Here is a 25,050-nt window from a genome sequence, read left to right on the forward strand (position 1 = left end):
AAATGATATTATCAATTAAAAAATTAATTGACGGTCAATTAAAAATTAATTGATCCAATTAAAAAATTAATTGATACTATTCATTTTTGTGATTGATTTTTGTTTCAATTAAAAAATTTGTTGATTCAATTAAATTTTGAATATTTTTTAAAACTCAATTAAAATTTTAATTGGAAAAATTTTCGTGAAAATTTTTTCTGTGTTGTCATTGAGCTTAACATGGAATCGGGCAGTACTCAGTGATAAGAGTTCACCAATGTGGTATCACAATGGACTGAATAGCCTAAGTGAGCCTGATACATGGGGCTGCCACCTAACCTAACCTATCCACCAAATAACTTCAAGTTGTTTTAAATCCTTTTTTATACAAAACTTGCTCGTAAGTAAAAATATCGCGAGAGCGGATGCAATGAGCTTTGACTAAAGCCATTGAAGTTCCAAAAAGTGCAAAAGCTCATCGATGCATAAAATATTTAGAGTGGCCAGTTACCGAATTTGGTTTTCTCCACTGATAAATCATTCCGAATAGAGAACTTTTTGAACAAACAAAATGATCGGGTTTACATACCAAAGATTGGCCACCAGAACTCAAACGCAGCCGATGGTGCGGGCCGATGGTCGTTCCCTACTCGTATTCATCGACCGTAGGGGCCCAAAAAAGTGTCGAATAATTGTGGAAAAATGGCTTGAATACAGTTAAATACGGCTACAGATCATGGACAATCCAACAGGACTCAACACCATCGCACTTAGCAGACATCAACCAAGAATGGCTTAAAAATGAGGTTCCCCCCAAAATGGTCACCAAATATCCAGATCTCAATCCGTTGGACTATTGCGCCTTAGGTATTATGTTGGCGATAAAAAAATACCAAAGTGTCGATCATCGACGTTTCGCGGGAAATGGGCTAAAATACAGCAGAGCCACTTTCGTGCAGCGTGTGATGGCTTTGTTGGCCGTTTGAATACCACAATTCGAGCCATAAGCGAACCAATCTAAACTGATTCTAAAACTTTATTATTGTTTGCAACATTTTTTTGCTTCTGAACAATCAAATTAAAAAAATATGTATAACGCTGTACTACGTTGCATTACATGTCTGCCATCCGGTAGGTTAGGTTAGGTATAGTGGCAGCCCATTTTTTCAGGCTCACTCAGACTATTGAGTACATTGTGATAACACAGTGCTGAACTTCTCTTTTACCTCCATGATCTCGGGATGTCTTTCGCTCTACTATGTTGCATTACATGTCTGCCACCCGGTACGTTAGGTTAGGTATAGTGGCAGCCCATTTTTTCAGGCTCACTCAGACTATTGAGTACATTGTGATAACACAGTGCTGAACTTTTCTTTTACCTCCATGATCTCGGGATGTCTTTCGGTAACGCCAATTATCTGACCTTAGTATTATTTCCAGGAATTCTATTTTGGTGTCTTTGTAATTTCATAGCATTCTTCGAGCCTTCTTCATCCTCTATATACCAAATTCACTACTATCGAAATGTCGCTTTCAAAAGAAGAAAAAAGGCGATTTTTCTTTGAAGAGTATATTGCGTTCCCACGAATCTCCCAAATATAATTCTACATGTTGCAATCTGTTGAATTTAGGGTTGTTTGAAGTTGTTTCCTTATGAAACTAAAAGCTGATTTGCAGATATAGGCTAACCGACATATGATACTAATACGCTACTGTTTTCACAAAAAAAAAACTAAGACTAAGAAATCCATTGAGATACCACACATAATCAGCATCTCTCTTATCCACGAAATCTACCCAACTCTATGTTCAACTAAATAATAGGGATAAAAACTGCTATGTACAGTCAAGTCCGAGTTTCTTTACAGTAAATATATTTTCATTCCTCACAATTTTAGCTAATTTAGAAAATGTAGATCATTTGTAGCAATTTAAAAAAAACTATGTATAGATCGTTTCATTTGTCCAAAATTGTCATATACTGTATTTAGTAGCCACATACAATTATTTAGAGATTATTGATCTACTTATTTTAGATATTATAGTTAGAAAAAAACCATACAAAATATATTTATATTCTCTAAAACGAAATTCTATGCATAGTTACTTTTAGTCGTTAAATACAAATAACTCAAATTGAGAGCAATCATTCCGACGACTACCTCCAATGTTATTGGCGGGACACTGTATTTAGTTAGAACAGTGTAGGCACTGTATTTAGTTAGAAAATCATATCAGAGGAATTATAGTAAGCAGCTCCGTACTCTACAGTACACAGTATTCGTTCACTTATCCTCTTGTAATAGTCAAAATTTCTCAAAATCTTAAAATGTATTTTCTGTAATCTCTCAAAATGTAACCTAGTTATTAGCCGCTTAGCTAAATTATTTTGCGTAAGCCTCATAAATAGTAAATGTGTGTTGAGCATTAGTTTTGTTGTTAGAATTGTCAATGTCACCCCCCCACCACAATTTTAAAACAAAAATTAATAAACAGAAATATGGTAAAATTTGTGTGAAATGTGTTTTGCGCTAAAGTTTTTTTATGCAACTATCAAGCTAACCCCAACCTAAAAAAAATACAACGAGAGAGATTAGAAGAGAGGATTTTCTCCTTCTCTTATATTCATTCAATCTCTCTAGACCTCATACCGTTATAAATGTTTGCCTTTCATTAGAGAGAAAAAAGCTAAAAATTAATGTTTTTTTTTAAAAAACCAAAAAATAATTGTTGCCTTGAACCATTGTTAAAAAAAAACATAAAATTTAAATAAATTGATTTGAGTTATTTAGAAATCGAAGTTGAAACAAAAACTGGCAGAGTCAAAGTATGTCAAAATTCACTAATGCCAAATTGTACGATTCAGTCTCCGTTTACTATTTTCCCACAGAGGACGATGACGAAGATGGTCCCACATTTAAGGACATAGCCCTCGAGTATATACTGAAAGGCATAGAGATCTTTTGTGTATGGGACTGTTGTTGGGTGTGGTTAAAATTTCAGGAATGGGTCTCATTCATTGTGTTCGATCCCTTTGTGGAACTCTTTATTACACTATGTATTGTGGTCAATACTATGTTTATGGCCATGGATCATCATGATATGAACACAGAATTGGAGAAGGTTCTCAAAAGTGGTAACTATGTAAGTATCAATATATATACACTGAAAATAAAAAAATATTTAATTTTCTTCGAAATTTAGTCTTAGACAAATAAAAATTTCTATGGTTTTTTAAAGAAAAATTTTTTTTGGGTGCAAATAATTTTCGTTTTTCATAAATTTCGCCTCCTGAAAAAAATTTCTTTACGACAATAGCAAATTTTAATTGTCCAAAACTTAATTTCCGGATGAAAGTGTTATTAAAATTGTGTGGAAAAAAATCTTTGCTCATAAACGAAATTTTAGATAAACGTAGAGATTTTTTCTTAAAGTAAAAGAACATTTCATTCGAGAGCAAAGTCTATTTTCTTTAAGTGTAATCCATAAGATAATTTTTCATATATGTATTTTTTTGTTTAATTTCTCAATTTTCAGTTCTTTACTGCCACATTCGCCATTGAAGCCAGCATGAAACTCATGGCCATGAGTCCGAAGTACTATTTTCAAGAAGGCTGGAATATTTTCGATTTCATTATCGTTGCCTTGTCTTTACTGGAATTGGGCCTGGAAGGTGTCCAGGGCTTGTCCGTGTTAAGAAGTTTTCGTTTGGTAAGATTTTCTGGGTCTTAACATAATTTACATGTCTCTCCCTATCTTTTACAGCCATATCCTGAAAACGTTTTAACTTACATATCTAAAACACTGACCAAAAAAAATCAGAATATTTTCTTTTGAATGTGAAAGATGCTATCACTTACTTACTCACTCACTAATACCAAAATTCCAGCTTCGTGTTTTCAAATTAGCCAAATCTTGGCCCACCCTTAACTTATTGATATCCATCATGGGTCGCACAGTGGGTGCCCTAGGCAATTTGACCTTCGTCTTGTGTATTATAATCTTCATATTCGCCGTGATGGGCATGCAATTGTTTGGCAAAAATTATACAGGTATTAAGGAAAATATGCCAAATTAAAGAAACGTTATAGCCACAATATATTCAAGTTTTCTTACCAATGCCTATTTTAAAACTTTTTTGATTAACTACAACAAAAGAAATACCAAACAATTTTTTTCTCTCACATATACATATTTTTTTAAGAGAACATCCAAATCAAAAGCTTTCAAGCACGTTTTCTATATCTAACAATTTCTTATATTAATAATTTTCCATATGTAATAGTTTGAAAAGCCCTTTTAATCTCACATACCCTTATGGACCTTAGCTGGATTTAGACGAGATAAAACAAAAAGGCCTAGCTTTTGCCATGGTCGCGTCTTTTTTTTTGGTTTAGGATCCCTTGTTTTATCTCCCTGCCAAATAAATCGCCAATCATGTCACCCTGTGTTCATGGGCATGAAGAAGCAGCGCCTATTCTGATTTTTTTAATACTAACCCCAGAGAAGAAATCTACTAATACCTCTTATTTTTTGATAGCATTTATTTTGATAATTAATTTTCCATATTTGTTTTCCATATATTTTTTTATATAAATGTAAAATCTACGCTTTGCCCGGCTTTTATTTAAAACAAAACTTTTACCAAACAATAAACCAATGCAATTACTTTCGTAATTAAACACCACCAAAAAAAAATAATACCACAAATCTATATCCACCATCATCATAATTTACGTAACTTTGGATTCGTTCACCTCAATCAATCAATCAAATATCATCATACAACAGCTTCGTGTATTCAAATTGGCAAAATCTTGGCCCACCCTGAACTTACTCATTTCAATTATGGGCCGGACAATGGGTGCATTGGGTAATCTAACATTTGTACTTTGCATTATCATCTTCATCTTTGCCGTTATGGGAATGCAACTTTTCGGAAAGAACTATATTGGTAAGTAGCCACTTGAAACGAAGCGGGCCATTATGGAGTTATGTAGAAGAAACAAAGAGGACTGGGAATTTTCAATAGGATGAGATTTAATTGTGAAAAAATCAGAAATAGGTTGATGGAAAATAACTACTTCTCGCTAAAGTTGGTACGAAAGTTTTGTACCAAAGAGTACGTGTACGATTTGCTACTTCATATATGCATCAAGCAAATTTATATCAATCTCCCCTAAGGTTTTATATTTTCTGTGGAAAAATGAAAATAAAGTCGAAAAGTCTTCACATTTTCAAGCTTCTATCAAATCTCTCATAAAACATGGCTCCTAAGCCCTCAAGAAATTAAATCGAGAGGTCGGTTATTAGTATGGAGTGTCTTTGACTTTGAACTGCCGTTGTAAACATCAAGATGATAGCTTCGATATACAACTAGACGTCGTTAGAATTTTTCCAGATCTTAAATATATATCATATGATTAGAAATTTGTATTTCAACCTGGCACAAATTGAATGGTAGTTGGTATAATAATGGCTCTAGTTAACTCATCCTCTAGTCAGACATATTCGAAGACAGAAGTCAAATCTCCAAAGTTGCAGGCTAATTACAATGGAAGCCATGAAAATCGCATTTTCTTTATATAGCCGTAAAGTTTCCTCTTTATATACAAACGATATTTCGATATGCGGAGTGGCATATTTATTATACCATGATATTTTTTTCTTTGCTTGATTGAAATCCGTTAACAACTCCATAGCCCTGGTTGTCCCTATTCTTGCTAACCCGTCGACTCCTGTGTACGAATATTTAATAATATTAAGCTGCTCAGCCATCTAGTAGAGAGATTTGTCGGCAGTCCTAGGCTTAGGAGCACGGTTGCCACAATTGATAGAATTCTATAAAAAATGGTAGATTTTTTGACTTTTGGTAAATTAACATCTCAGTCAAACCTATATTTGCTGGTTCCTAGAAATTTAACTCCCACTGCATCATTATTTGCCGTAGAATTATTTGTGACTAAATCTTTTTAAAAGATTATTTTGTGATAATAAATTGGCCTGAAGAACGTATGGAAAACCTGGTCCTCTAAGTTTCTATTTCAATTTGTGTATTGTGTTGTGTTCCTGTGATTTTTTATTTGTTTCAATTTTTTTTTTTGTTGTAATAGAAAGATAAGAAATTGCTGGTTTATAGTTGCATTTCATATTTTTCGTAATTCATCACTAAGATCAAATTCTAAACAATTCTTAAACTAAAAAATGAAAACAAAATTATTAAAATAATAAAAGGTGAATCCTGCATCAGTACTTATACAATGTTTACTTAAAAAATCTATCGAATTGAGTAATAGTTTTTATTATACAGTAGGCAATGGATATAAGAACATCTCATGTAACATAAGGAAAAATGCATAAAAGACAATGTAGGAAAAACACCATGATTTTTGCTGTAAGAAAAAAAATATGATAAAAGAACAACCTGGCAATCACACAAGGACTTTTTTATATGTCGGTAACACTGAATATTCCTATTCAACAGCAATAGTAGATATGCATTTCTATTTATTTTTGGTTTGTGTTCGGTGTTTATTGCACGTATTAAAGAAATACACGCAGAGAAGAAACATGATTGTTACAATCATATTCGAAGAGCAAAATAATATGATAGGAGCTATTTTCCGGCGACCATGTAACATTTTCACCTGCAACCATGTTGGCTCAGTGAACATGGTTCTAAGAACAATAAAATTGTCCTCATCTAAAATGTTATTATATTGATAAAAAGAATTTTGTTTGAATCAAAATACAATGGTCACAATCTAAAATGTTATGGTATTGGTCAAAAATGTTTTTCTTCCAGTTAAAAGAACATGGTCACAACCTAAAATGTTTTTATCTTTATGAAAAAACTTTTTTCGTCGTCGAAAAAAGGACGCCACTTGAGAAAAGAAAACACAAAACTAACTTTATTTATTTGTTTTTATTTTATTTATAAACTAATTCATTGTTTATTTGTGTTTATAATGTCGTGCAAGCAAACATCACATATTTTTACACGCTCTATTTTGGTTCAATTTCAACAATAAGTAATCATTCCATATATACTTCGTGCCCATTAAATTTACCAACGCAGACATCATGTAACTGCAAATAAAAATAAATTATACCATATATCAAAATGCAGAACAAAAACAGGTACATTTTTTCAATTACACTTCCCTTTTTTGTGTTCACATAAAACCACGTACCACTTCTGAATAAATAAATAAACACAAAACACAGTAATTCCGTATTCTCCGTCCATTCCAAGAAACAATCAACACACGACTGACGCGCAAAATGAAAATCGTGTTTACCTGCTCAATGTTTTTATAAAATTCTTTTCGCTGCAAAAAAAAATAAAAAAAAAGTAAATGGTCACGAAAACAATGTACATGGTCTTTATGGCCATGTAATGGTTCTAGACATGTCTATACGTAACCTATAAAAATACTTTTTTCCCTGCAAAAAAGTAAAAAAATTGAATGGTCAGGAACATGATTCTCCCGACCATGCAATGGTCTCAAATTCTATCATTTAAATAATAGAACATATTTGCGGCATTTGAGAACCATTTAAATGCTTATTGCCAACATATATTTTTCTCCGCTCGAAAATTATTTTTACAAAGACAAAGTACATGGTTTTCGCCACAATTACATACTCTAGGTACGATAAGCATTAAATGGATGCAGCAACCATGTCCAAACATGTTTTTTCTGTGCGTGTACGCAAATCATAAAAGGAATAGAAAACCAGTGAAGATAAATTAAATTAATAAATAATAAAACTCTAAAATATTATTATTTAATTTTCCTTTTTACCATTTTTATTACAAATATTTAAACTTTATGAAATAATTGTCGATAAGAAAAAAATGCATATAAGAAAATAAAATGCGGAATTTTCCGATTTTCTTATATCCGTTACCAACTGTAAAATGTTCAATTCAGCTTCTGTCTAACTGATAGCTGAATAAACATTTCTTTTGTAATAGTACATTTAGGAATGACAGACGTGCTCTTTTAAAGAGCATATGTGCTACAAAATGTGCTCTTAAAACAAGATAGGCTAAAACATAGACCTTATAATACATAGATGAGCCATGGGTGTCAAACTATGTTTGAAAGTTCCGAAGATTAAGAATAAACGAGAAAAATAAGAGCACGCTTACATTCTCTTTCGTTTTCCTTTTTGTAGTTTGCCAATTTTACACTAAATTGGAACGTTTATGATGCACCAGAGGATTTATAAATAAATTAGTATATTAAAAGTTCATATTTGAACAAAAAATTGTGACCAAAACCGCGAAAATACAAAATTTAATTTTGAGCAGCATTGCTCTTTACGAACAACACAAAAGCTAATGCACGAAAATTAATGTTTGGGACTGACTCTTTACGAAAAAATCAAAACGAAATGTCACAAAATTAATTTTTGGAACTGACACATTTTTTTAAAAGAGAATAGTGTATCATCTATGTATTATAAGGTCTATGGGCTAAAAGAGCACGCAAAAGTGCTCTATTTTTAGTTATGTGCTCTTTTTATGCATTACAACAAATATTACTCCAACGCGATTCAATAAATGGTAAAAGTAAACTGAACATACGCAAATGTCACACTACGAAATTTTTCTACGACGTTATTTTCTAATTCAATAGTGTTTTACTTTATATATCAGAGTCGAAGAAGAGCACGCCGATGTTGCTTCTTCACTTTGTACTCTGTTCTAAATGTAAACAAACTACTTACAATAACATTTTTCACAAAAACACCAAAAAATTACTTACAAAGTATTGTAAGAATATTAGCGAGTTGAAAGTGGATTATTTTATGTTTATTTATGAACCTTTTTGTTATGTTTAAATGAATTATATTTCAATAAATTGGAATTAAATGTTTTTTATTATATTTGAAAAAAATGTGCTCTTTTTTTCGTATGTGCTCTTTTTTATAGGCTGAATGTGCTGGTTTTGCCTCTTCAAAATCTGGCATCCCTAGTTAAATTCAAGTTTCAATTAAGCCCAGCTAACTAAATTTTGCATCATAATTTCCAATTTGAATTGGCTGAATTAGTATTCAGAAATTTTCTAATTGGTCTATGCTGGAGTTATTAAAATAACATTTCATTCATTAGTCATCATTGATTTACGAAAGATATTTTTAGTACTACTATAACAAATGGTTAATAACAGTTCTGATGCAAGATTCTCCTTAATTTAATAGAAAAATATACACATATCTCTTTCAACATTTCCTTTTTAAACCACCAAAATATATGTTTTGGTTTACCTTTTAATCTATAAAATACCCCCTCAAAGATGATCTCTAAATTTAATATCCTAAAAAATAACAAGAAATTATATCCTTGACCTAAAATCAATCAAATCAATCCAAATTGGTCCTTTCTTAAAAATTCCCACAACACTTAACATAAAAAATACTGAACACACACAATCAAATCAATATTGTTAGATATTTTTTGACTACAGTAAGTACTTTATAAAGAAAAAAACATAAAAGAATAAAAAAAAACAATTTTCTTAAGACACATAACGAAATCAAACACTTTTAAACAGTTTTGAATTTTCTATAACCAAAGAATTTTTTTAACTACACTATAAAAAAACACCCTCAAAATCTAAATTTCTCAACCATTTTTCGCTAGAATTTTTGCCAGTAGTTTAAAGCTTTGAGCAAATACCATAATAAACAGCAAATGCTTAATCTTTTTTTATAAATAATAAAATAGCTTTTAGAAAATAAGCGTTCTTACTTGCTAAGATTTGGTAAATGGATTACTAATAGCTGAAATTTCTTTCTGTGTATTTTGTATGTGCGTGTGTGTGTGTCTATGATTCACAGATCACAAGGACAAATTCAAAGATCATGAATTACCTCGATGGAATTTCACCGATTTCATGCACTCCTTTATGATTGTGTTCAGAGTGTTATGTGGTGAATGGATTGAATCCATGTGGGACTGCATGTATGTGGGCGATGTCTCCTGTATACCATTCTTCTTGGCTACTGTTGTCATCGGCAATCTTGTGGTAAGTATCTTAGAAAAAAAAAATAACCTTTATTGATCTATGGACTATGGATTATTCTTCTACTATGTGTGATATTAACTAATTTTTCTGCTATATTTATTTTCCCTTGATTAGGTTCTTAATCTTTTCTTAGCTTTGCTTTTGTCCAATTTCGGTTCATCTAGTTTATCAGCACCGACTGCCGACAATGATACCAATAAAATAGCAGAGGCCTTCAATCGTATTTCTCGTTTTAAGAACTGGGTGAAACGTAATATTGCCGATTGTTTTAAGTTAATACGTAATAAATTGACAAATCAAATAAGTGACCAACCATCAGGTGAGAGGATCAACCAGATCAGTTGGATTTGGAGCGAAGGTTTTTATCCACTTGTTTTTTACTACTCTACAACTAAGTACTCGTATTACTTACCCCACTATACTCAAAAAACAAAAATTCCTCAAATCAATCAATGATAAATGTCAACTCAGTTCAGTAATGTGTTCAAACCTTAGAAACGAATCGTAAAAGTATCTTTCAGTACTCGTACTACTAGTGTTGATTTCAAAACAACTTCTCGTTACATTTAGATGAAACACAAGTTAATGCATAAATAATAAATAATAAAAACAAAGTAATTTCACCTTGGGTCCCTTTTAACCTTATCCCAAGCCTAGATGTTCTAGGCTAAGGTAAGGGAGACTCTTCAATAATCCTTCAAGTATTTTTTTGTAATTTAGTTTTGACTCATTATTGTCAATTTCATTAAGTAAACAACGTAAATTATTACAGACCAAAAAACTACATATTTTATATATACATTTTCCAACCGCAAACCAAGTAACTCCAACGAGCTTCAAATGTGTTCTTAAGTGTACAAACAGTACCAGCTCAAAGCATTATGACCGATGGATACTAAAACATTAGTTAGCAAGAATACAATAGGAATATAGGCAAAAAAAACACCTCAACTCATAATACTTTTACACTAAGGCTCATAGACATTGCAGAATTCTAATTGTCTTCAAGTCGAAGATTTATAACTAATTTATAGACATTTCTGGTATTCTTATTTGTTGTCAGTTGATAGACTGTAATTATTATCTAAATGAAAATCATATTTCCTTTGGTTACAAGGTTAGTCATAAAGGTTAGTTTATTAATGAGATTTTTTCTCCTCCATGTTTGTAGTCATAACCTATACTCAACTCGTTCAACTATAACATTTTCAGGAATTTGTTAAATTATTTTAGTATAAAATATTTACACAATTCATTGAGCTAAACTCAATATGTCACAATTTTTATAGTTGATATGATAAACAATTTCGTTGCAAATAATTGTATGTATTTGTATTAAAATCTTTTTTTATAAAATCTTTTGTTTAAATAAAAGGTAATTCCTACGAAGAGATTTTATTCTCCTAACCTGAATTTAATCAACCCACACAAAAAAAAAACTCTTTCCTCCGATACAAAATTTAAGGTCATCTTCGTTTCTTGTTCAATCAATATTCTTAAATGGATATAAGATTTTATTTATGGTACCCGCCTGATTGTCTTTCCCAAACGAATTTTGTTGCTTGGACTGAACAAGAGAAAACTGCGATAGTCTAAAATTTTATTTCCTCGAAAAAAAAAATTTTTTGGGAGCATATTTCAACATACCTTTATTGAATTCAGTTTTCTTAAAAAATAAATTTTTGTGCAATTGAGAAAGTTGTTTAATAAGTTCATTTTATATCATATTTCTATATTTTAATTAACAAAAAAAAATAGCATAATAGGGATTTCTCCCAATCATTATTAGCATAATAAGGATTTCTCCCAAAGATTACAAATACTACTAAGCTTAATGGAAAAGTTCCATGCGTAAATCAGAAGTTTGTATCATTGAAATAAAGACTTGTTTCAAAAATTATGATTGCCCCTTGAATAAAAATTCCCAAGCCCGGCTTTAGGCTTTGATAAAATCTGTAAAAGAAACTTTACACACACACAAAAATAATTCCTTCGTCTCAAACGAAATTTCGCACAAATAAGAATGGAAGAAATTTATAGACCTTTTGGATCTTTTATAGGACGAGAAAAGAGTAAACCCCCAAATATGCAACTACTATGCAATTAGTAGTTGCATATTCCCCAATATCCTTCTCACTTCTACGTTTTTTCGTTAGTTCGCAGAACTTTTTTCTATAATACAAACATTGTGGAAGAAACTATTCGATTTTATATATATTTTTGTTAATTTAACCTTTCGTCCAGAGAATCGATCAATGAACCATTCAGTTTGTAAGCCAACACACCATCCATAGGGCCATGTAGCTCTCATTGTTATCAACAGTCAATTATCGCTATATCATCAACACACAAACAACACATACAATCTGTTCTATTTATAGACCACACTGTTGGGTACACATGGGCCGATGTAAAGAAACTTCTTTTTATAGAAAACACTCCACTCGCTTTACCAAATACAACTTTTGGAAACGGAAATGCCAATATTTCCAATAATTTTCGAAGATTTCAAGAGGATATTCGACATTGTATAGTACTGACATGAAGTTAGAAAACAACAATGCCTTAAAAATTCACTGGATCAATTAATTTCGTAATTAAAATTAAAAAAAAAATATTTTTGTCTCTGTATTATGAATAACATTTTCTTCAGTAAATTTTCAATACAATCGAGAAAAATAAGACTATATATTCTTCCTCCCTGAAATTTTTGTGACATATTGAGTTTAAATTATAATCTCCAGAATTGTTTCCTTTAGGAAAATTAGGTCAATAGGCAGAAAAAACTAACATCTTCCCATTAAGGGAACCCCTGCAATGTCATTATAGCCAAGCCTCACTCTAGGCAATAGTAGTTATTCGATTTAAGGCATACCGCTATGGTCGTCAGACACAAGTTTTCACCACCTATACAGATATTCTAGATGATCCAGCAGCATTTTAGGAAACCTGGAAAGGAAGTCAAATGTAAAACAGGATCAACTCACTCACTCCAACTCAGCCTCTACAATTAAACCTCTGCAAAACAACGCTACATGACAAACCCTACAAATAAAACAAAGACATCCTCGGAAAGGTTACACAAATAACTCTAGAATCTTTAGGATCATAAATGTAGAATAATGATGTACAACTTTTTTTTATAAACCCAAATTGAAATTATTAAAAAAAAAATAATAATAAAAACATCGGCCATAATATTTTAACCAAGTACTGTATATATGAAAAATCCTAGTAAAAACCAGACTTCAAACCAAGGCACATTTGTGGATCTTTAGAAAATTTTAAAACAAAAATCCATATTAATTGTTTATGCCTTTGTAATAGAAAAATTAGAATAGACAAGAATTATTTGAATCCTTTTATTTTTGAAATACAAACAAATTAAATTTATGAACTAATTTGGAACGAGATTTTGATTTCTAAGTTTAAATTATAACCTATACATTAAAATGGCCTTAGAAGAATTACAAAAAACACACAAACAAATTTTCCAAATTAACTTTTTTTGTCGATTTTTTTTTTAATTTATCTTTCCCTCATAGTATGAGCTAGTGTTTGAGTTTCAGTTGTTATTGTTATTATACAATATTATTGAAACATTTTTAGTACAATTCCTACATTAACAAAAATCAATTAAATGTAAATGCATATTAATTTTGTGGTAAAAATCGAAGTAAACTTAAATTCCAAAAAATAGTAAAACAGTGGATTTTACCCTTCTCATTTGTTTCAGATCATATTTATCAAAATATATATATAATAATTATAAAATTTATATAGCATATTATATTTTATATATTCGTGTTATTATAAAAATAGATCAACATTTTTTTTTGGTTTTGTTGTTGTTAGTTTCCTTTTTATGTACAAAATGTATGTTGTTCAAATTGTTTTTTTTTTTTTTTTTTTTGATTTTGTGTTATAATCTTCAAAACCAATTCCCATATTATGATATTAAAAAATTAAAAATTTACAGTCGTATATATAAATATCTGTTATAGCTATTTATCTATCAATATTTTCGATTATTCCTTAGTTATTTTGTGTTTGAAATGTATGTGTTTTTAGTAGCTACATATATAAATGTTCTTCATCATGATATATTGATTTACATGTCATAAGATGACAATTTCTACATCAATTTATTATCAATATGCAAAAAAAACTATTTTATTATCCTTTAACCGTAAAAATTAATTTTCGATGAACATTTGCCTATTTCGGGGTTAATTTCTGAGTGAATTTCCATCAAACAAAAAGTGAAAAGAATTAACAAAATTTCCCCAAAAATTCTGACATTTGTGTTCTGAATGATCTGTCCTAGGGAGGTGTTCATCAGTTTTTTTTAAATGTTGTTGATATTTTGCCTTTTATGATTTATGTTTGCTGACTAACAAATATATTTTCTACGGATTTCATCAACTGATTGACTATTGAAATTTTGATTTTTTTACCGTATTTCCTTCGGAAGATGGCTGGGGTGTAGTGACAGCCCCTAACTTACGGTACGCTTAGACGAGCACTCCACTGTGACATCCTATTGCCATTGAACCCAGGACACCCTATTAATGTTGAACTGCTCAATCATTTAGTTGGGAAATATGCTGCAATCCATGGATGTTTCCAAATTGCCGAATATGTAGTCCAATGGTCCTGAGTATATTTTTTATTAAATACGAATTTACGTTATTGAATATTCTTTTCTAATTTCTAGAAAATCCATGTCCAGCATAGAAATTGATTAATTCCTATTGTTTATCATAAATCAATAAAACTTCTTTATCCAACTGTTTGCAAGCAATGGCGCCCAAGCATGGACTTGCAGAAATATTAAATTCAATTTACAATGTGTCGTATAAAATGAGGAAAACTGTTTCCCGATTTATAAAAATGTAATTAATCTGATTTCATATCAATCAGTGACATTCGAAATTTTGAAATGCTTTCTATAAATACCTCTTGTATAATGACAGCCCGTTACATACAACTTGCTAAGACATTAATTCCACGGTGACATCGTATTACCCTTGAACCCAGGACACCCTTATTAAGGTTGACTTGTTCAGACTCGGATTCACGTTATTGAATGGTCTTTCAATATCTAGAAAATCCATATCTATAATAAAAATTGATTATTTTAAATTGTTTTCCATAAACCTGTCTAAGCTTTTTGTCAAATAATGGCGCCCGATCATGGACTTGCAGAAACATTAAATTTAAAGAAAATGAGGAAAACTGTTTCTCGATGCATAAACATATTTGTTTACGTTATTGAATGCTCTTCCAATATCTAGAAAATCCATATCTCGAATAGAAATTGATAAATTTCTCTTGTATTAAACTTCTTGACCTATCTTTTTGCATATAATGGCACCCGATTAAGGACTTGCAAAAATATTAAATTTAATTTACATCGGTCCATATAAGTTTAGGAAAATCTGTGTCACAAAAAATATTCATTCACAGCTTTAAGGTGAGTATTAAGTTCGAGTTTAGCCGCTAAATTTCACTAAAGTGAAAACTAAATCAGTAAAAAAGCCATAAAATTATACATATTTTTTGCAGATTTCATTATAACTTGATGGGGAATATCCCAAAGCAAATTTTCACAAAGTTTGTATTGCTTAAAATGGATTATTAAAGAAAAGTAACCGTGAAAAAATTGTGATTTTAGTGGCTAAACTCGAACTTTATACCCACCTTTAACTCGTAATAACGTGAATACGATGCTCTTTCAATAGGTTAGGTTAGGTTAGTGGCAGCCCGATATTTCAAGCTCACTTAGACTATTCAGTCCATTGTGATACCACAGTGGTGAACTTCTCTCGTATCACGGAGTGCTGCCCGATTCTATGTTAAAATCAATGACAAGGGACCTCCATTTTGTAGCCAAGTCCGAACGGCGTTCCAAATTGCAGTGAAACCACTTGCTGCGGTGGGATAATCCACCGCTGAAAAACTTTTTGGTGTTTGGTCGAAACTGGGTTTGAACCCACGACCCTTTGTTGCAAGGCCGGCATGCTAACCATTGCACCACGGTGACTCCTTGGCGCCCGATCATGGACTAGTAGAAATATTAAATTAAATTTACATTGTTCCATATAAAACTGTTTTCCGACTTTTACAAAATTCCCAGCTTAGTGTGAATTATTTTAGGTTCGAAAGATTTTTTCTTTAATTTGAAGGTTAACAATTCGAATACCTGCGATATCCATTTTTCCCCGAATCAGCAATGATTCCACATTTAGATTAAAAACGAAACTACCAATTGGTTTAATGTGTGCCTAAATTATTATAATGTTCACATTAGTATTATAATAAAATTAATATTTTCTATCATGATGAAGAACATATGTAGGAAAATCGGCCTTATAACATTATATACATATATACAGTTGTTTTGAGCCGATTCTAAATCATTTGTTGTAATTCATTGTAATCTACACATACATTCACTTGGCATTTCATTATTAGCATTGTTATTTGTTCCATGTTATTATATATAGTGTTATATTTAAAAAAAAAAAATAATTACCCCATAAATATTCTCACTTTATCATTATACACACTATCCATTTATCATTTTCATTAAAAACCGGAAACAAATCACCCAATTTTTTCACCACTTACTCCAGGAAAATCGCAATAGAAACACCTTCTAAATGTCGATGTTGTGTGTGTTGTAAAATTATTTGAAAAAATCTAAATTTGTGTATTCCAAAAAGAAAAATATATTATGTTTTAAAGAAAATAATTTGTTAACAAATTCTTTTCTTCTTATAATATCATTTATTTTCATATATGCCAACATCATTAAACTTAAACAAAACGCTTAAAATTGGTTGCCTTATGTTCCAAAATAAAAAATACTAAACCAAAAACAAATTAATAACAACTATACAACATCTGGACAAAACGTATCCAATAAATTAAATTGTTGAAAAACATCCTATTCATTGCGGGTCGTTCATGGAATCATTCTGAATAATGCCTCCCCCATCTAATAAAACCAACTATCTCGCTTGCATCATAATCATCATCATCATCAAAAATTGCCATCGCTACAAAATCGAAAAATTGGATTGTTTTCAAAAAATTCGCGAACATATTTTCATTATACCCAAAAAATCGTTAAATTTGAAAAACAAAATGAAATGGATACGTTAGGCAAAGGGGTTTGTCGTTGTATATCTGCAGAACATGGCGATAATGAACTGGAGTTGGGTCATGATGACATCATGGGCGATGGCCTGATCAAAAAGGGAATGAAAGAGCAAACCCAACTGGAGGTGGCCATTGGCGATGGCATGGAGTTCACCATACATGGCGATATGAAGAACAACAAGCCCAAGAAATCAAAATTCTTAAATAACACAACGGTAAGTTGCAGGGGAGGGATTTTAAGCTCCTCCACATGATCTTGCGAATTTCATAACATTTTCTGTGTTGCTTTTTGGCCACCATCAGATGATTGGAAACTCAATAAACCACCAAGACAATAGACTGGAACATGAGCTAAACCATAGAGGTTTGTCCATACAGGACGATGACACTGCCAGCATTAACTCATATGGTAGCCATAAGAATCGACCATTCAAGGATGAAAGCCACAAAGGCAGCGCCGAAACCATTGAGGGCGAAGAAAAACGCGATGTCAGCAAAGAGGATCTTGGCCTCGACGAGGAGCTGGATGAAGAGGGCGAAGGCGATGAGGGCCAGCTGGATGGTGACATTATCATTCATGCCCAGAACGACGATGAGATAATCGACGATTATCCAGCCGACTGTTTCCCCGATTCATACTATAAGAAGTTTCCAATCTTAGCCGGCGATGAAGATTCGCCGTTTTGGCAAGGATGGGGCAATTTACGACTGAAAACTTTTCAATTAATTGAAAATAAATATTTTGAAACAGCAGTTATCACTATGATTTTAATGAGTAGCTTAGCTTTGGTAAGTTTTTCACGTAAGATCTTCTGGTTAATATCCTAAATGTTCACCAGAGAGTTTCTTACAAAAAAATGTTCACTAATTGTTGTTAACAATATTTATAACGAAAAAAAAAACGCTTTGTAAATATCAAAGTAGTTTCCAAAAAAGAAAAAAACTGTACCAAAGTTGTATGACCTTTTTGAAATTTTAGCAAAAAAATATTTAGAAATTTTAGTTGTTGGCTTAAAAACCTTTTGTAAAAAAAAAAAACAAACACCAAAACATTTACACATTCTATTTTATTTGCTTATGATTTCCGCTTATAGAAATCAATCAAACAAAAAAGAATGTCCTTTGTAAAAAAAGAGACACACAAATGCCACAAAAGCGTTACTATCGGGCTTACAAAATCATTTGAAAAAACACCCAAAAAAATTATTTGTAAAATCTGGACACCGAAGATTGAAAGGAATCTTCTTGGCACTGAAAATATTTCCGTTTTAATTATGATATATTAATAATTTTTTTTTAGTTTAAACAATTAAAAAAAATTAATTGATTCAATTGATTTTTTTTTTTGCACCTTCAAAGAATTTTTTGTACTAAATTAATATAATTTAATTAAATTTATTTTATCTTTTTGGCACTGAAAATATTTCCGTTTTAATTATGATATATTAATAATTTTTTTTTAATTTAAACAATTAAAAAAAAAATAATTGATTCAATTGATTTTTTTGCACCTTCAAAGAATTTTTTGTACTAAATTAATATAATTTAATTAAATTTATTTTAATTCAATTTATATAAATATATTTAAATTATTTCAAGTGATTATTATAATTTAATTCACTTGATTCAATTTAATTAAATTTTTATTACGTGTCATAAAAAAATATATTTTTTAAAACAATTTAATTTTAATTTTGTTTTAGTTTTTTGCAGCCTCAAGAAATTATAATATGAAATGAATTTAATTAAATTAAATTTATTTTAATTGTGTGTCAAATATTTAAGTTAATTAGTAAAATTTATTATAAAAAATTATATTATTTAAAAAAAATATTATTAACAGGTAATTATTTTAGAAAACAAAAAATTAAATGAATCATCATCGATTAAAACCGAATTTTTTTCAATGTTATAAACTTTCTTTCAGTCTTGGGTTATCCAGAGTGTTTTGGATTTTGTATGCCTGATTTGCTAACGTGTATCCTGTAATTTTGCTTATTATGCTTAAAAGCTTTAAGCAAAACTTAGCCTCCCCAAAAAAAAAGCTTCAATAATTTTGTCTTCAATTTCTTTGAAAATTTTTCTTTAAAAAGTTTAACACCATAGCGTTACGAAGTTGCCTTTTGTCCTTAAAACAAAAACCAAAAAACGAAACTAAGTTAAAGTTCCATGTTGCTATAGATGTTGTAATTTTTGTGTGTTGTCTTAGATTTTTGTTTTTTTGAATGGACTAAACTAAACTTTTCCTTTTTTGGAATTCTTTTCTCCTTTTTGTCTTCAAATCTAGGCCTTAGAAGATGTTCATTTACCTGATAGACCCGTTATGCAGGATATCTTGTATTATATGGATAGGATATTCACGGTGATATTCTTCCTGGAGATGTTAATCAAATGGTTGGCATTGGGTTTTAAAGTTTACTTTACCAATGCCTGGTGTTGGCTTGATTTTGTGATTGTAATGGTAAGTTCAAACGTTTGCCAGTTACTAGAAAACTTTTTCAAACACTCTTAAACCACCTACACTAACCTTAAACTAAACAAAAAAAATTGAAAAAAAAAATGAAAACCTTACACAAAATTTATCAAAAACACAAAAACCTGACTATAAGGACTTGAAGTTTGTCAAAATAAAAATGGACGTTCTGAGACATAATTGTAATAAATATTTTATTTGTATTATAATTATTTATTTTAGTTTTTGTTTTTATGGTTACAAACTTTTAAGTTTTTAGATAATTTTCTATTGGTTTTAGTTAAATCTTAGTTAATGTTTAAATATTCAGTTATATATTTAATGGATTTAATAACCATTATTATATAAATAATAGCTAAGTTTAGTTAATGTTAAAAGTAATACAAAAGTAAAAGAATATATATATATATATCACAAATTTATATATCTAGATATTCAACAAATTATAGCCACTTATTAGATTGATATATTTATTAATATATATTTTATAAACAAATAGAGTTATGTATTCTATATTTATATACAAAAAAAACAAAGCCATACTCTTAGTAACCCTTAACTGATTTTGTATTGATTTAATACCCGTATACTTAGCTATCGCTTATAAATTTGGTCGCTGTTTGGTCCGGCTTAAATGACATAGCCGTTTTTAGATCTATGCGCACGCTCCGTGCCTTAAGGCCTTTACGTGCTGTCTCTAGATGGGAGGGTATGAAAGTAAGTAAATCAACAATAAGCATAAAATATCTAGCTCCATCTCAGGCTCTGTCTAATATTCAACAACAACAAAAAAAAACTATGTATTCTTCTTTCCTCCATCCAAGAAACTAATCTTAACTAATCTCCCAAAAAAAAAAAAATAAGAATTTGTTTAAATGTTGTATTGCCACCTTAACATCATATTTGTGTTGGTGTTATTGCTAATAAATGGATAATTTACACTATGGACCAACTTAAACTTACTAACACTGAACTAATACAAACAATCTGCAAAAAATATCAAGGACTCGACTAAACAATACTAATTTGGGGTATACTTCAAAATTATTATGGCTTCATTTACCAAATATTGTTGCAAATAATGTCAATTTGATAATACGCTAATATCACGCTGCTTTCATTGATCAATCTCTCAAATATATTTTTGCAGCCACAATTTTAATTAGATTTTGGAAACATTTTAATCCTAATGGTTTTAACCCGAATAACCGCATCTATTTCAAGACAACCAAATACATGTGCCGAAAATTTTACTCCGATTTTCCGATTATGAATGTTTTTTTGCAGTAACCTTATATAATAAAAATCCATGGTGGAGGGCTCATAAGACTTGACCCGCCGGACCTTACTGTCATTCCGAAATATAATCCCTGTAATGATTATAACGAAAATATTGGAGTTTCTATAGTTAATCATACTTCTTAAAAACATTGAGAATTTCACCACAAATACAATGACATACATTTAACGTACACAACACGTTAGACCTACTAATAACTTTGTAATAAAATACATACGGATATACTAAACACACTGACTTCTATACATATACATAATTAATTTCTATGCTAAGTGTTTAACGTATACAACAAAATTAAGAAACTCAACTTAAAACCTTCTCTTAACTTCTATCTCTTTAATGTAAGGTGCTTACATGTTTCTCTTCAATTCTCTTTATATATGTTTCAATGTAAACTCCTCATTGAATAAAGAAATTTTAAATGTCCAATAATGCATACCACTGTATTGCCTAACAATCCCTTCCCCTCCGAATTATTGTGAAAATAATTACCTTAAATTTTCTTATTCTAAGCATTTGTTACAAAGAAAAATTGTGTATATGGTGTGGCAAGATTTCTTTCTTATCTTTTTCTGTAGAGTTTCTCTCTTAACAAACACAAAATGGGAATTGAGAAATACAAACTGTGGGTTTTCATCCAATAGCAAAATAATAATGTGAAATATTTAAAAGGATGAGCCATTAAATGAACCTAAATAAAGTAAAATAAGTAAAACCAAACCATAATTAAGCGAAATTAAATCGAACTAAACCAAATAAATTAAAATGAACTTAAATTAATAAAAAGTACTAATGAAAGAGTTATATATCAACTCAAATAATGACACCAAAATTAAATTATTCTCTATGTTTGAAATTTGTCCTATGACCAAATTGTTTGTTCAAGTTTCAAAACTTCAAAACTAAATTATTCTCATTCAAAAAAAATTAAAGTTACATTGAATATAGTAATTAATAAAATTAAATTTAACTTAACTAAATCATAACTAATAAAGTAAATTAAAATAAATTAAATTAAAACAAAAACATATATAAGCAAAATAGTATCAAACTAAACCATATTATTTAAAATGAATTTAAATTATTTTAAATAAAGTAAATAGGTATAAAAAAAAATAAAATAAAAAGTATAAAAATATAAAATAAAATTACACTATTAAAGTTTTATTAAATTCTAAATTTTAAAATAAATTTAACTTAACCAAAATTTATTAAATAAAAATCAATCGGTTTTACTTATTTACAGTGAATTGATTTTAATTAAATTAAAATTTTTGTTTTAAATATAAAAAGCATATGAACAAATATAAAAATATTAAAAGTTACTCAAAATAAAGTTCATAAAACACAAAATAAAATAAATTAAATTAATTTCATGGAGAACACATCAAATTGTTTAAACTTAAATGTTTATAATTTGTAAAATAACGAAATTAATATTTTCACTAATCTAATTAAATTCAATTCACCTAAAAAATAAATAAAAACCAACTTAATGAAAAATAATAAAATAAACCAAAATTTAAATTACAAAAAAAAAAACTAAAATTAAATAAACTGAAAATTAAGATTAAGACAAATAAAACAAAATAAAATAAAAAAAATAAATTAAAATAATAAAATAAAATAAAGTAAAATGAAATAAAATAAAATAAAATAAAATAAAATAAAATAAAATAAAATAAAATAAAATAAAATAAAATAAAACAAAACAAAACAAAATAAATTAAATTAAATTAAATTAAATTAAATTAAATTAAATTAAATTAAATTAAATTAAATTAAATTAAATTAAATTAAATTAAATTAAATTAAATTAAATTAAATTAAATTAAATTAAATTAAATTAAATTAAATTAAATTAAATTAAATTAAATTAAATTAAATTAAATTAAATTAAATTAAATTAAATTAAATTAAATTAAATTAAATTAAATTAAATTAAATTAAATTAAATTAAATTAAATTAAATTAAATTAAATTAAATTAAATTAAATTAAATTAAATTAAATTAAATTAAATTAAATTAAATTAAATTAAATTAAATTAAATTAAATTAAATTAAATTAAATTAAATTAAATTAAATTAAATTAAATTAAATTAAATTAAATTAAATTAAATTAAATTAAATTAAATTAAATTAAATTAAATTAAATTAAATTAAATTAAATTAAATTAAATTAAATTAAATTAAATTAAATTAAATTAAATTAAATTAAATTAAATTAAATTAAATTAAATTAAATTAAATTAAATTAAATTAAATTAAATTAAATTAAATTAAATTAAATTAAATTAAATTAAATTAAATTAAATTAAATTAAATTAAATTAAATTAAATTAAATTAAATTAAATTAAATTAAATTAAATTAAATTAAATTAAATTAAATTAAATTAAATTAAATTAAATTAAATTAAATTAAATTAAATTAAATTAAATTAAATTAAATTAAATTAAATTAAATTAAATTAAATTAAATTAAATTAAATTAAATTAAATTAAATTAAATTAAATTAAATTAAATTAAATTAAATTAAATTAAATTAAATTAAATTAAATTAAATTAAATTAAATTAAATTAAATTAAATTAAATTAAATTAAATTAAATTAAATTAAATTAAATTAAATTAAATTAAATTAAATTAAATTAAATTAAATTAAATTAAATTAAATTAAATTAAATTAAATTAAATTAAATTAAATTAAATTAAATTAAATTAAATTAAATTAAATTAAATTAAATTAAATTAAATTAAATTAAATTAAATTAAATTAAATTAAATTAAATTAAATTAAATTAAATTAAATTAAATTAAATTAAATTAAATTAAATTAAATTAAATTAAATTAAATTAAATTAAATTAAATTAAATTAAATTAAATTAAATTAAATTAAATTAAATTAAATTAAATTAAATTAAATTAAATTAAATTAAATTAAATTTAAATAAAGTAAAGTAAAATAAAATAAAATAAAATAAAATAAAATAAAATAAAATAAAATAAAATAAAATTAAATAAAATAAAATTAAATATAATTAAGTTAAGATTAAGACAAATAAAACAAAATAAAATAAAAAATAAATTAAAATAATATAAGAAATAGAATTAAATTAAGTAAAATAAAATAAAGTAAAGTAAAGTAAAATAAAACAAAATAAAATAAAATAAAACAAAACAAAATAAAATAAAATAAATTAAATTTAAATAAAGTAAAATAAAATAAAATTAAATATAATAATATGAAATAAAATTAAATAACATAAAATAACATAAAACAAAATAAAATAAACAAAATAAAATAAAAATAAAAATAAATAAAATAACTAAACATGAGTCAAGCCAATAATATAATTTAATTTATTTATTTATTGATCAATTACATTTACAATAAAATTATAAATATAATTGTATGCTTTGAGAGATTTATTTTTATTTAATAATATTTTTCTTAAAATTTATTATTAAATTCAATTCACCTACAAAATAAATAAAAACCAACTTAATGAGATATAATAAAATAAAACAAAATTTAACTTCCAAAAAACGAAAATTAAATAAACTGAAAATTAAGATTAAAAAATAAAAATAAAAAAATAAATTAAAATAATATAAGAAATAGAATAAAATAAAATAAAATATAATAATATGAAATAAAATTAAATAACATAAAATAAAATAACATAAATCAAAATAAAATAGGCAAAATAAGAAAAAAGTAAATAAAATAACTAAACATGAGTCAAGCCAATAATATAATTTAATTTATTTATTTATTGATCAATTACATTTACAATAAAATTATAAATATAATTGTATGCTTTGAGAGATTTAATTTTATTTAAAAATATTTTTCTTAAAATTTATTATTAAATTCAATTCACCTACAAAATAAATAAAAACCAACTTAATGAAATATAATAAAACAAAATTTAACTTACAAAAAAACTAAAATTAAATAAACTGAAAATTAAGATTAAGACAAATAAAATAAAAAAATAAATTAAAATAATATAAGAAATAGAATAAAATAAAATAAAATAAAATAAAATAAAATAAAATAAAATAAAATAAAATAAAATAAAAT

The 25,050-nt window shown here is 27.3% G+C and overlaps 1 protein-coding gene across 19 annotated transcripts in view; it reads left to right on the top strand.

Moving 5' to 3' along the window:
- para (sodium voltage-gated channel paralytic) overlaps positions 1–25,050 on the top strand; it is a 196,311-nt gene that overhangs the window by 122,303 nt on the left and 48,958 nt on the right. For 4 of the 19 annotated variants that reach the window (XM_075300897.1, XM_075300905.1, XM_075300903.1 and 1 more), the window contains 8 exons: positions 2,846–3,123; positions 3,517–3,690; positions 4,771–4,933; positions 9,832–10,019; positions 10,134–10,338; positions 17,220–17,401; positions 17,490–17,975; positions 19,474–19,647. In XM_075300897.1, the coding sequence (XP_075157012.1) occupies positions 2,846–3,123; positions 3,517–3,690; positions 4,771–4,933; positions 9,832–10,019; positions 10,134–10,338; positions 17,220–17,401; positions 17,490–17,975; positions 19,474–19,647 (1,850 nt within the window). Of the gene's footprint in view, positions 1–2,845; positions 3,124–3,516; positions 3,691–4,770; positions 4,934–9,831; positions 10,020–10,133; positions 10,378–17,189; positions 17,402–17,489; positions 17,976–19,473; positions 19,648–20,253; positions 20,377–25,050 lie in introns of all 19 variants that reach the window. The other 15 variants (XM_075300893.1, XM_075300898.1, XM_075300906.1 and 12 more) reach the window with 8 other exon arrangements.

The sequence above is a fragment of the Haematobia irritans genome, chromosome 3 (assembly GCF_050003625.1).
Source record: "Haematobia irritans isolate KBUSLIRL chromosome 3, ASM5000362v1, whole genome shotgun sequence".
In the NCBI taxonomy this organism is placed as follows: Eukaryota; Metazoa; Arthropoda; class Insecta; order Diptera; family Muscidae; genus Haematobia; species Haematobia irritans.